Source organism: Misgurnus anguillicaudatus, chromosome 7, assembly GCF_027580225.2.
Source record: "Misgurnus anguillicaudatus chromosome 7, ASM2758022v2, whole genome shotgun sequence".
Taxonomy (NCBI): Eukaryota; Metazoa; Chordata; class Actinopteri; order Cypriniformes; family Cobitidae; genus Misgurnus; species Misgurnus anguillicaudatus.
In genome coordinates, this window is record NC_073343.2 from 38,871,535 (window position 1) to 38,884,087 (window position 12,553).

Genomic DNA, 12,553 nt, shown 5'->3' on the forward strand with positions numbered 1-12,553 from the left:
TATTTGTCATGGGTTTAGAAATCACTCTTCTCTGCTTTACAAGGGGATAAAACAAAGATAATTTGTTTATCTTTTTCAATGTGATTGTTTTATGGTTATATATGCCAAAATGTCTATTTACACAAGAAATAACAGATTATGCACCTCCAGCTACTTTCAGTGTACAGAATGGCACACATTTCTCATAAAAGTAACTAAATGTCTGCAAAAACTGAACTATTTGCTTATGTGTCACTTTGTGAGGACCTTTAGTTTTTAATGCATGCATCTGGAATTGTGAAGGTAAATGAACAGCTTACTGATTCAAGCTGATAGATGCTACCTGACAAAAAAAATCAAGATTGTGTTTGGGTGGAGTCCACACGCTCTGTGGACACAACTGTGTGTTTCCTGTGAAATGTAAGTCCACTATCTTTATAAAAGTGCAATTCCCCTGAAAGATTCATGACCTGACACTAATCTGTAGCATCTGTGCACCAGTAACACGTCATCACCATTAATTTGACATGTTTGTTTTGTGTGTTTTTTTCAGGAATCTACTTTAATTTTATGTATAAAATGTATATCTTACATTTCAATCTTACTCATGTATTGTATGGGAAGACTTAAAGGAGACATATCATGAAAATCTGACTTTTTCCATGTTTAAGTGCTATAATTGGGTCCCCAGCACTTCTATCAACTTAGAAAATTTGAAAAAGATCAACCCAGTTACTTAGTTTTGGTAAACCATTCTCTGCAAGCATGTGAATAAATAGGTCATTGAAATTTGGTTCCCCTTGTGATGCCAGAAATGGATAATACCGCCCCTTAATCTGCAACTATTTAACCACAGCACTGGCATTTAGTACAGAGATCAGCTCATTTGCATTTTAAAGGACACACCCCAAAACAGCGCATTTTGCTCACACTTACAAAGAGGCAATTTTAACATGTTATAATAAATTATCTGTGGGGTATTTTGAGCTTAAATTTCACATAAGTACTCTGGGAACACCAAAGATTTATTTTACATCTTAAAAAACTTGTGAAATGTCCCCTTTAAAATATTGTGCACAAAATCTATAAACTGCTTTTTTGTACATTTTGGAGATAGACCAGTGCCAAAGTTCACAGAGGGGGCATCCGCTTTCAGCTTAAATAAATGATGCATAAAACATTCCACTTATAATTTTATAATAACATATTTTTAAAATTTGCTTACAATGCCAATATAAGGTAGTTAAAATATTATCTTATGTAAAATAATTATTTCAATTTTGCTCGCTCCATCTCAAAGTGCTTGCCAACTTAATGGAAAAAATCAAAAGGAAAGATGGATGTAAGGTTGGGGGGCTCATATTGTCGTATATGTACATGGGGGGCAAGGAAAAACGTTTGGGAACCACTGCTCTCTGCACTGTATTGAAAGGTCAAATTTAAGACATCTTAAGATGAACATTGGATTATCAGAGGAATCCTTGGATCATAAACGTGGAACATAAGAGCAGCACTGCAGAAGATCCTACATCGTTTTTTTAAACTCGTGATATTGCATTCACATGGCGTTTTTTTTTATCTCAAATTTCATTAGGATGAAGGCTGCTCCTCTTCAGAAGAACCTTTTAGCAGTCAGTTGATTTTAATTCACTTAGGGTCCATGCTTTTTAAGTTGTTAAATGCCCAAATTTCTATATGGCCAGAAAAGTCTTTTAATGTTAGGAGCTGAAAGTGTTAAATATAAGGAAAATAAATTTTCCATCTCTTCTAAATGTCATAATAACACAGTGATTTATTATGTGATATAGCCACACCTAAATAAATAATATTAAAATAATTTAATATTTTGTAAACACAGCTTTGAAACCTTTATGAGTGTGGAAAAACTTGATACTTAACCAAATTTATTTAGATCACGTGACATTAAAATGATTATGTGCAAAATAATTTGTTTTCCCTAACGGTTTATCGAGAACATGTGGTCAATTTCTCATTATCATAAATGCAAATGTCCTATTAAATATATATCCACATAAATGAAGAGAACCCTTTCGTCCATCTTATAAATTTGGGCCTTTACATAAACAAATGCCATTTTAAATAGATAGTACAGAGAATAAACAAGTTAATTGTACAGGTTACCCCGCGGTCATCTCAGGACACTGATGCTTCGAGGCGTGCCATAGCGCGTTCATGTGACAGCGCAGTAAAGATGCGTCCTAAAAGAGTTTGCATCGAGCCAAACTGCATCAGTTCTGAGTCCGACCGCCGCTCGACTCACATCTTTGGATGTCCTCTATTGCTTTACATTTGTGTCGGGTGAAAAGGAAGATAACAAAAGAGAAAGAGTGAAGCTTTTAGCTATGGGAGCTACCGCGTCATCCGCGCAACGGGACAGCAGAGATGATGAAGACGCAGCGGCGGAGCAGCGGACTGCAGAGACGAGCGATGCTCCGGAGGATGACACGGTGAGATAAGCTAAACCTAAACACAGATGATCCTTAAAGCTTTACAGGTAACATCTTTCTCTGGGAAAATGTGAGCTGTGTCGCATAACAATGAGCTACAGACAGATTATGGGGCATCGTGAAGTGCAGTTTGCTTCTAAACATGTCTATGATGCCCAAAAATGTGTACCTTTTTTTGTACCTTTTTTGAGTGTCCATGTAGATTTAGATGGGCTTGGATATGACAAGGGAGCAACGGTTTGGGATTAAATTATTGTAAACACTTTTTGGTTTTGCTTAGTAAACCCTTGTAACCAAAAATGTATTCTGGTCTCACCACAATAACAATAATTTAACCATGGTATTTGTAAAACTACAATCATTCCACCAAATTGTTTCTACTTTCACATTTAGGCATTTACATTCACCAGATGCTTTTATCCAAAGTGACTTACAAAGATTAGGAAACATTCTTCACTAAAAATCTATTTACTGGCCCATCAGAAACAACAAAACTGTATCACTGCTGTTTTCCTATCATGTGAATTGAATTTCTTAATTTGCCGTCTAAATAATTTTATTGTATTAGAATTTAAAATGCATTTGTACACTTTTAAAAATATGTTTGTCAAATCACAACTCATCTTTCTGCAATATTTGGTAAGTTTTATAAGTTGTTTAGGACTAGTTTGGGTGCATTAATAAATTGGGATACAGCAGTGCTCTTTTCCCAAAGGATAGATGAAATTTTCCTGTGCTGCACTCCACTGTACATGGTATTCCCACGTTAACACGATGAGGTCAGCTATAGTTTAACAGGAAGTCCGTAAATATGCATTTATTTTTTGTTGTAGTTATTTATAAATAATTAAAAGGCCCCTGGTTAAGCAACATTGTTAAACATTCAGAAAATCCAGTCGGTCTGAATCCATGTATAAAGTTTTATTTAATTTAACATTAATTTTAAATAGTGATATAGTCAGTTTACTGATGATGAAAAAGTTGGAAATTTGCTCCTTAAATTGAGCTGGGACGTGCACTTTTTGAATATTTAAAATATGCAAAATAATAAATGTTTCCTCTTTTCTTGATTAATCATATAAGGATGTTTTGTTTACATTGTGTGTCACAGATTTATCTGTGCATTTTTGTACACAGTTGCCACAGAGGAATGGACAGATCTCCAGTTTGAACCTAAAGACAAAGAACCATGCAGATGAAATAAATGGACACTTAACAGAGAGGGTACTTACAGATGGTGGGTAAAATTATATTATTATTCTCATTGGGACTGTATCTTTTAAAAATGTCCTAATATGCACCATTTTGTTATGCACCAATGTGTACCCTTGAGGTAGTCTCGCGTAGCCAGACCTTCAATACTGAAGGTCTGGTGTTTTTCTCTGCTTTTTCTGGACAAAGCCCGCCCACGAGCTGTTTGACCGACATGTCAAACAACCAATCACAGTTTGTTTCGTCTAGCGTCGCGTTATGAGCCGGCTGGCAACAAGTCAGTTATTGAAATAACCAGCCGCAACTGAATAGCATCTAAATAAACAACATTACTCATCATAGAACAACGTTGTGCACTTCATCAACAGCCACACCAATGAGATGCTCCAGTTAAACATCTGTTTGAAGCATATCTCTTCACTTTTTAACACATACAAGCAATTCAGGAAAACTGAACTTTTTGACTCCACTAACTACCTCAAGCAAAACTCTTCGACGTCTTTTAGAGAGTCTATGCTGCGAACTTTGCATATTTTTAGAATCCAATGTTTAGCTGATCATGATAACTGGTCATTATTATCCACGTGAACACGACTAATTCTCTTCCTCAATGGAACGTCAGAGCTTTGTTTTCCAGGGACCGAAACCAATCGCGACACTTGCGTCTCCTGGAAATCTGGTTTATTTCAACCAATCAAAGACGACTTTGACATTCTCACAGGGTTTCCAGAAAAGTGTACGAAAAACATCAGACGTTTAGCCAACAGTCTGTGGGCGTGAGGTCTGAGGCTGAGACTACCCTTGAGGTACCAATATGCCCCTTTTTTAGGTACAAAATGTACTTTTTGAAAAAAATACCACCCCAGTGACAACTTAGAAACACTTAATAATAATAATAACACTGTAGTAAAGATGCTGGTACAAATGTTTAATGAATTAACCACCCATTGACACCCCTAAAATGATAGATTCATCAATAATGTATATTGTGTTATCATTTACTGAAATATTGTTTCAAACATGTATGACTGTCTTCAGAGGAACACAAAATACAGAATGTTAAAGGAACTGACGACCTCGGACACCAATTTACTGTTTGAAGCAACATGAGGTTGAGTAAATTATAGTTTTAATCATTTTTTATTTTTTGTCAGTTTGCTCAGGGTTTGTTACTGTGAAAGAAGACGGCAGAGAGACAATTAAAGACCTTCAGGATGTGGTCTCCCATCAACCAAACACAAACAAAACAACAAAGAACAAAAGCAGAGAGATGATTCATGAAGAGGACATAACCGTAACGGAGGAAACTATGGAGATTACAGAAGTAAACAGTATCAATGAAGTTGGATTCAAAAAAGTATTTCGATTTGTTGGATTTAAGTTCACCCTGAAAAAAGACGCATGTGACAAAACTGATGGTGAAAGACTACTAGCTAATGAGAAAGAGGGAGACACATCAGAGGACTACAATGATCTGGTGTCTGCCCAGCCCAAGACACCTGAAACTTCTCAAAAAACAAAAAATAAAACAGAGCTTGACCAGGGCACAAGGATGATAGAAGTCACACATGAGAAAGAAAAGGCAAATGTGGTTGAAGCCAGTTATGAATCAGAAGAGCCGATGTCACCAATCAAGCAATTCTTTACACAGGGAATCTTTGGCAGTTTAAGAAAGAAAAAGAAAGAAAATGAAATAGAGAGAGAGACTAATGAAGAGGGACTCAGAATAATTGATAAAATAGATTGCGTAGACTCAGAGAAGTCAGAGAGAACTGAAAAGGTGGATAGTAAATGCATGTGCCTCGATATCCCTAGTATTATGTATGAGGAACAAAAAGATGAACAGCAGAAAGGCAGCACATTAGTACCTGAAGAAGAGTCTTTAGAGAAAGATAAGGTACAAGGAAGCCCCTTCAAAAGACTTTTTAGAAAATTGTCCTCAAGACGGCAGAGAGAAAATAAGCATGTGAAAATTGAAGATGAGGAAAAAGTCACTGAGTCATCCTTAGATTTGACAGAGGTCCAGAAAGAAGAGGAACCAGTGCCGGGAGAACCAAAACCTGCCGTGGAGCAAGTTGCTGATGCCAGCCCTCAAGAGTCCAAAAAGAAATCTGACTCCACCGTTTCCTGGGAGGCCCTGATTTGTGGCAGCTCTGCTAAAAAAAGAGCTAGACAAACAAACGAGGCTGAAACACAAGACGAATATGGGAAAACAACTGAATCTCCACTTGGAAGTTCTGTTGAGGGTGATTATGATCATCTTACATCCTCCAATGAGCAAGATGGGGAGGGAGAGTCCACATGGAAAACCTTTAAAAAAATGGTCACCCCCAAAAGGAAGATGAGAACTGGAGAAGGTAGTTCATCTGAACATGAACCTTCAGACAGTGAAATTAACAAAGATGACTCATTTTCTGTGATGAAACTTATAACGGGGTGTAAAAAGAGAAGATCTGATGAAAGGCAGGAACAGACATCATCTGATGAGACTGGTAAGGATGCTGAAACGGGTGATGAAGATGATGAAACACCAGCTATTATTCCTTTGTCTGAGTATGAAATAGTTGATCCTGAAAGTGTAAAAGAGGTGAATGATCAGCAATCTGAAGCTACAAGCGAACATGAGATGCCAGAGTTGAATTCACAAGAGTTAGAACAGGAGACACCAAATGAGTCTGAACCCAAGCAGGTTGCAGGTAAAGTTTCAAATAAAGCTAGACCATTAATCATACATGTTCGATCAGAGGACTTTGAAGAACTGACAGACTTTGTAAGTAAACATCAACAACTGAGTGATATACCAGAGGAAGGGATCATCGAGGAAAGCATCCAAACACCAACAACATCTGCTGAATGGGTAACACAGGATGACACCTTAGCAGAAGATATTGTAGATTTGACAGCGGATGCGGTCACCGCCCCAGAGCCTGCAAGTGAGGAATTTGTTGGGGATAACAGTACTGAAATGGTCTCGGCACTCTCCCAACTTACAGAATCAGCCAGGACGTCTGGAAACGTCACTCCAGTGTCGGCTGAATATGGTGTGCAAATGTCAAATATGATCTTTCAAGAAGGTCTTCAATCCATCTGCATGACTCCAAGCGTTCAATCAGTAACAACGAAGGATGAAAGCCAAGAATCTCTAGCAGTGTCATTTTCACCTTATATAATACATACAACCACCGGAAGAGAAACTAAAGTTTTGGTTGCACATATGAGAACGGAGGCATCGGCAATATGTACAGGCCTTATATCTCAAGAAATAGAATCTGTTGAAGAACTTCTCAATGCACCTTTAGTAGAGGCGATACCTGAAGTAAGCGATGCTGTCCCAACTGAATTAGTATCTGATAACCTTACAGATGCACCTGAAGTAGCAGGATTTGGCACAGATGAGGTCTATGAAGCTCAAATCTGGGAAGTAAAGACAGAGTGTCGGGAAGTAATTATAACAACTACGAATGAAGTAGAAGAAGCTGTCACCGAAACTGAACTAGATGTAGAGCAAGCAATTCAACTGATGGCAGAGCCACTTACGGAGGTGACGGTGGAGTCCCATGTGGTGCATATGGTGGACGAAAAAGAGGAATGTATAACAGAACTAGTAACTGGTGTTCAACTCAGAACGGCTGAATTGCCAATAATTGATACAATGCAAAGTGAAGCTGTGTTGGATCAGGTCATTTCAGAATACACCCTTGGTCCTGAAACAGAGGGTCCATTACATTTAAGGTTGGAGGAACAACCTGTAAATTACACTGAAGTAACTGCTAAAGTTGAAAAAGAGTCAACAGACGAAAAGGTAAACATAGAAGAAGTTGAATTGATACATACAGATGAACATGAAATCCAAGTGGACATAAAAGATGCAATCCCAAAAACAGCAGAAACAGAAATAAATTATATGCATGAAGTGATTTCGTCAGGTGATTCAGCAGTGATTATGAAGGACATTAATGAAAAAGTGGAAGATACTATTGAGGAAAAGATTGTACAGCAGGACATTAAGGACATAACTGCAGAGCAGAGTATAAATGTTGTTGCATTAAGAGTGGATCGAAATATTGAAACGGAACACATTTCAGAAACTGCAGTTGAATCATTATCCAGAGTGCAGTTTGAAGAAAAACAACTGGAGATGGCAAGTAAGGAGGTGTTGCTTCCAGGAATAGTATTAGTTGAGGAGACTGTAGAAGTGGATGAAGTTACAACAGAACTTGACATGTCAAGCAACAAAGTGGATACTGATGTGGACAATATCAGGGTGATGGAAAGTGCACGTGAAGAAGCGGACACCATTGATACTTCTAAAAAAGAGAAACTTGCAGAGAAGCAAGAGGATCAGTTTACAAACTCTGAAAGTGATGATTCGGAAAATCAAGAGGTTTTCGCTTATGCGAATATTTGTACGGTATTTCCTGAAATGATTGAGCAGGATGTAGGAATTTTTAATGTAGAGACAGCTCAGGCATTTAAGGCTAAATATGTTTCTGAGATTTCAATGGATGTATTAGAGAACAAAGAAATAACAGCATATCCTGGAGCTAGATCAAAAGTAATACTGACAGATCTTGAGTCTGTGATGCCCCAAGATAAGACAAGAGAAGCTGAGACAGAAGAAATTGGACACAGTCCAGAAACAACTAAGAAAGTTAAGACTGGTGAAGTATTAGAGACAGTTGTCATTACTGAGAACACAACAAACCAGTCAGAGAAACCTGTCGAGGTCCAACTAGAAGTGCAGGCACTTGCAATATCTGAGCTAACACGGACAACAGAACAGGAGGATACATCAACAATGCCTCTGATAAGTGGTGAAGCAATGGGTGGTGACCAAATGGACCAGGCAAGAGTACAGTCAGTAACAATAGCTATTCCAGAAATAAAAGAAAAGATCCCTGACGTTACCAAACTTGAACCTGAAAGCCCAAAGCCAACTCTAACTGAAGTGACTGTAACAGCTTTGACAGAGTCTGTACAAATGGCACAAAACAATGCTGCTCTGCAAATGGACAACAATACTGTGATTGAACAGAGGGATGGAGCAACAGAAAAGACAAGGTTTACATGTGAACCTCCTGAACAATTATTAGAAAAACTAGTAGCAGTGGAGTTAATAGAAAAGGCAGAAATGAAAGATGTAATACCAGCAGTAATATATCTGAAAGAGGAGAAATCTGCTGTTACCACGCCAGAATTAGCACCCATAGTACAGGTCCCACTGTTGACCTCTGAAATGAAAACAGAAACACCAGAAGTTACTGCTTCTGAGATACAAACACAAGCAGCAATTAAACTCAGGGCAGCAACCCTTGAAATGACAGACCCAAAGCAAGAAATGCCTATGGTGGCAGAAGTTAAAATAGAGACTCAGCTGAGTGTGGAGACACCAGTCGTGACATCAGTGGTTACAGTACTTGAAGTAGAAACACCGGGGGTTGCATCTATGGCAAAAACTGTAGATACACCCACTTCTGCTATAACAACACTGAACAAAATGACTGATACCTCAATGCTGACAACAGTGGTCAGAAAGCAAGAAGTGGATTTGCCCACTTTGATGGTGACATCAGCTGCAGCTCCAGGTTTACTTACACCAGTTGTGATTCTAGACAGCATGTCAGTGGAAGAAACATCTGTTGTGACTCTAATGGAAGAAGCACTACCTGTTGATCCAGTGGCAAACACAGTTGTAGAGATGCACAATGTGATCACAGTGGTAGAGACACCTAACATACCAACAGAGGCTGCACCTACAGTAGACACTACAACTGGAACAACAGTAGCAGCAGAAACATCAGTTTATTCGTTTACAACAGTCAAACTCACTGAAGCTTTAGTGGCACAGACATCAGCCGTGCCCACAGTGCTAGAAATGCCAAACCTGGTGGTGCAGACACCTGTTTTAGATTCAGTGGTAGTGACACCAGCTCTAGCTCCTGCGGTGGAGACACAAGCTGTTGTTTTAGTGACAGAGGCAGTACCTGCAGTAACAGTCACGCCAGGAGCAACATCAGCTGTGAGCCCAGTAGTCGAAACTCCAGTTACTTCCATCACATCACCTAAACCAACTGTGGCTGCAATGGCACAGACATTAGTTGTGACACTAGTGGAAGAAACAACAGCATTGGTTTCAGATACAGCATTGGAAACAGAAGTTGTAGGTCCGGTGTCAGGAATGTTTTCTGTGAGTCCAGAAGAAGAAACATCATGTATGACACAAATGGTAGAAACACCAGATCTGGATTCAGTGATGGTAACACAGCCTGCGGCTCAACTTGTAACACCAGATGTGACTACTAGAGCAGAAACATCAGTTCTAAGTCCAGTAACTAAAACTTCAGCAGTTGCAGTGGCAGAGACTCCAGTGGTACTGACACCAGCTCTGGTTTCAGTGATTGTAAGAGAGGCTGCACCTCCAGAAGTTACACCAAAAATGACTGCGGTAGTAGAAGTTTCAGCCGTGGACCTAGTCGTGGAAACCACATCAAGTTTAAGTGTAACTGCAGATACACCAGTAATGATTCCAGAGAAAACCCTGACTGTAGTTTCAGTTGAAAAAACACTCGACCTGACCTCACCAGTAGAAACACCAGTTGTGGGTGGTTTAATAGGGACATCTGCTAGGACTTCAGTTCTAGAGGCACCACAAGTAACTCCAGCAGTAGAGATACCTCTTATTGCTCCAGTGCTTGTGACTCCATATGTAATGGCAACAGTAAACGAAACAATGTTGCAGGACAAAACAGAAACAGAGCCTTCAGTTGAGGCTGAAGATGATGTTAAACCATCACTCATGAATCAGAAAGAGGTAAAGACATTGGTTTTACCTGAAGAAGCAAAGGGCTTCCTGCAGCATGAAGCACCTATGGTCACTCCAACAGAACCCCAGTCAGTGGTAGAAGATGTGTGGGAGGATGCTGTAGATAATGTTGGAGATGGCCATTGTCAAATGATGCAAACTGATGTTTCACCCCAAGAAGTATCTGATTCTGGGATCTGAGCATTGACTTGCCACACAACATGGATAATATCAGGGAGCTTGTAAGTGGTTTCATAGCATAACATTCAAAACTCAAAAATCATCATGCTTAAATTTTGTTTTTTGTTGTCAGGGTTCTTTTTAAATAATCACATTCATTTTGATAATTTTATGTGCAGGTTTGCTAAGTGTGACGACTAGTCTTCAATCAGTCTGAACTAGCAGCATCTCCATCACCAGGAGCTCTATACAGGAATATACGCCTACAAAGAAATCTCCAAGACACTGAGAGAGAAAATAGAGTTGCATTATTGAATGTCCAGTAGGAAAGTGTAAAACCAAAAAAAGATGTTTTGTTTAACACAGGGGTAAGCAACGTCTTTCCTGGATTGCCGATGTCCTGCAGAGGCCCTGTCCCAAATGGCGCACTTAATGTAGACTTTCGGTCTCGTGGCATTAAATTGCGTGTGCTCGCTTAGTCTACGAGTTCATAGGGTGTCCCATCTGTCATTTTTATGCTCCAAAGTGTGCTCATCAGTGCCCCCTTTGCACCCTTGATGCAGTCTTCGGCGAAGCCCACACTGCAGCAGGCTTCATGCACTTCGTGCAACCCAGAAGTCCTTGCGAAAGAGCAATCAGACGATGAAAGGGAGGACTTCACACTTCTGGGCAACTTCTCTTCCTATTTCAGGCGTGACGCTCGAATCTGTCCCAAAATAAGACTCCGGTGCACCCTTTTAGACTCATGTCAAGGGTCCCCAAGGTCTGCACTACATGATGTCATCAAAGTGTGGACTCTGAGGAGGTCCGGAATGTGCCATTTGGGACAGGGCCAGAGTTTAGCTCCAGCTCTAATCAAATAATAAGCTAATCAAGAGTCACCTGAAAACTACAGGTAGGCAAGGTTTTTATCAGGGTTGGAGCTAAAATCGGCAGGACATCGGCACTCCAGGACCGACGTTGCCTATAACAGATAGATTGTTCTCTTATAAATCGCTACCTACAGACTTGGGTTTAAACCAATGACGTTTTGCGCTGCTAATGCAATGCTCTACCATTAGCACTTTTAAATATGCCAAACAGTTATTAATCCTCTTTTTGCACTCTTATTGTATACCATAATGTGTACAGTCTAGGCAGATATATTTTTTCAGTATGCAAATCTATTGCAGCACGCAAAAGTAAATTGCTGGACGATCCCAGTGTTTTCGTTTTAAACATATATGAATGTTCTATAGGAAACACAATGAGGGTCAATATAATACTGCACTACACATGATCAATGTCTAAGCTGCCTTCCAGTATTAAGAGTTTTAAAAGCAGTCTGGCAAGTATTTGGGGCATCTGTATAATTTTCTTTCGACTTAAGGGGGTCGCACACCGGACGAGAAGCGCGTCTAGGACAACTCGGAGGTATCGTACACTGGACATGCACATTAAATAGTGCAAGCTTAGTCAGATAGCATCTACTTAAAAATGCTAAATAAACGTTAGCAGCCAATGTTTATCGCTAACGGTTTGGGACAAATATGATGTCATTTAATGTTAAACTGTGAGTGGCATTGACCAGCGTCCAGCTGCCATCAAGTGCCACCGGTGTGCATACATTCATAGAAAATAATGTGTTCTGTTTTTAGATTCATTGCGCTACGCAACGCTTCTCGTCCGGTGTGCAACCCCCTTTATTCTAACATATGCATACATGCAATTCAGCTATGAGGCATTTGAAACCATTTGTACACACTGTTTGACTATGCATTAACAACAAAATATAACAGTATTTTTGTTTTTAGACTTTGTTAAAAGCAGTATGGATTAATACAAATTATATTTCAAGTTTTATTTGAATAAAGTAAATTTAAAATGTCTTTGGCTAGCGTGGATGAAGTGAATGTAGAGCACACCAGAAAAC

General features: G+C 39.3%; 1 protein-coding gene across 1 annotated transcript; it reads left to right on the forward strand.

Annotated features, from left to right (window-relative positions):
* The first annotated feature begins 1,842 nt into the window (after window positions 1-1,842).
* On the forward strand, window positions 1,843-12,509 carry akap12a (A kinase (PRKA) anchor protein 12a). Its single transcript, XM_055172683.2, has 4 exons — window positions 1,843-2,447; window positions 3,585-3,684; window positions 4,814-10,703; window positions 10,821-12,509. The coding sequence occupies exons 1-3, from the start codon at window positions 2,343-2,345 to the stop codon at window positions 10,660-10,662; spliced, it is 6,054 nt and encodes a 2,017-aa protein (XP_055028658.2). The 5' UTR covers window positions 1,843-2,342; the 3' UTR covers window positions 10,663-10,703; window positions 10,821-12,509.
* The last annotated feature ends 44 nt before the right edge of the window (window positions 12,510-12,553 follow it).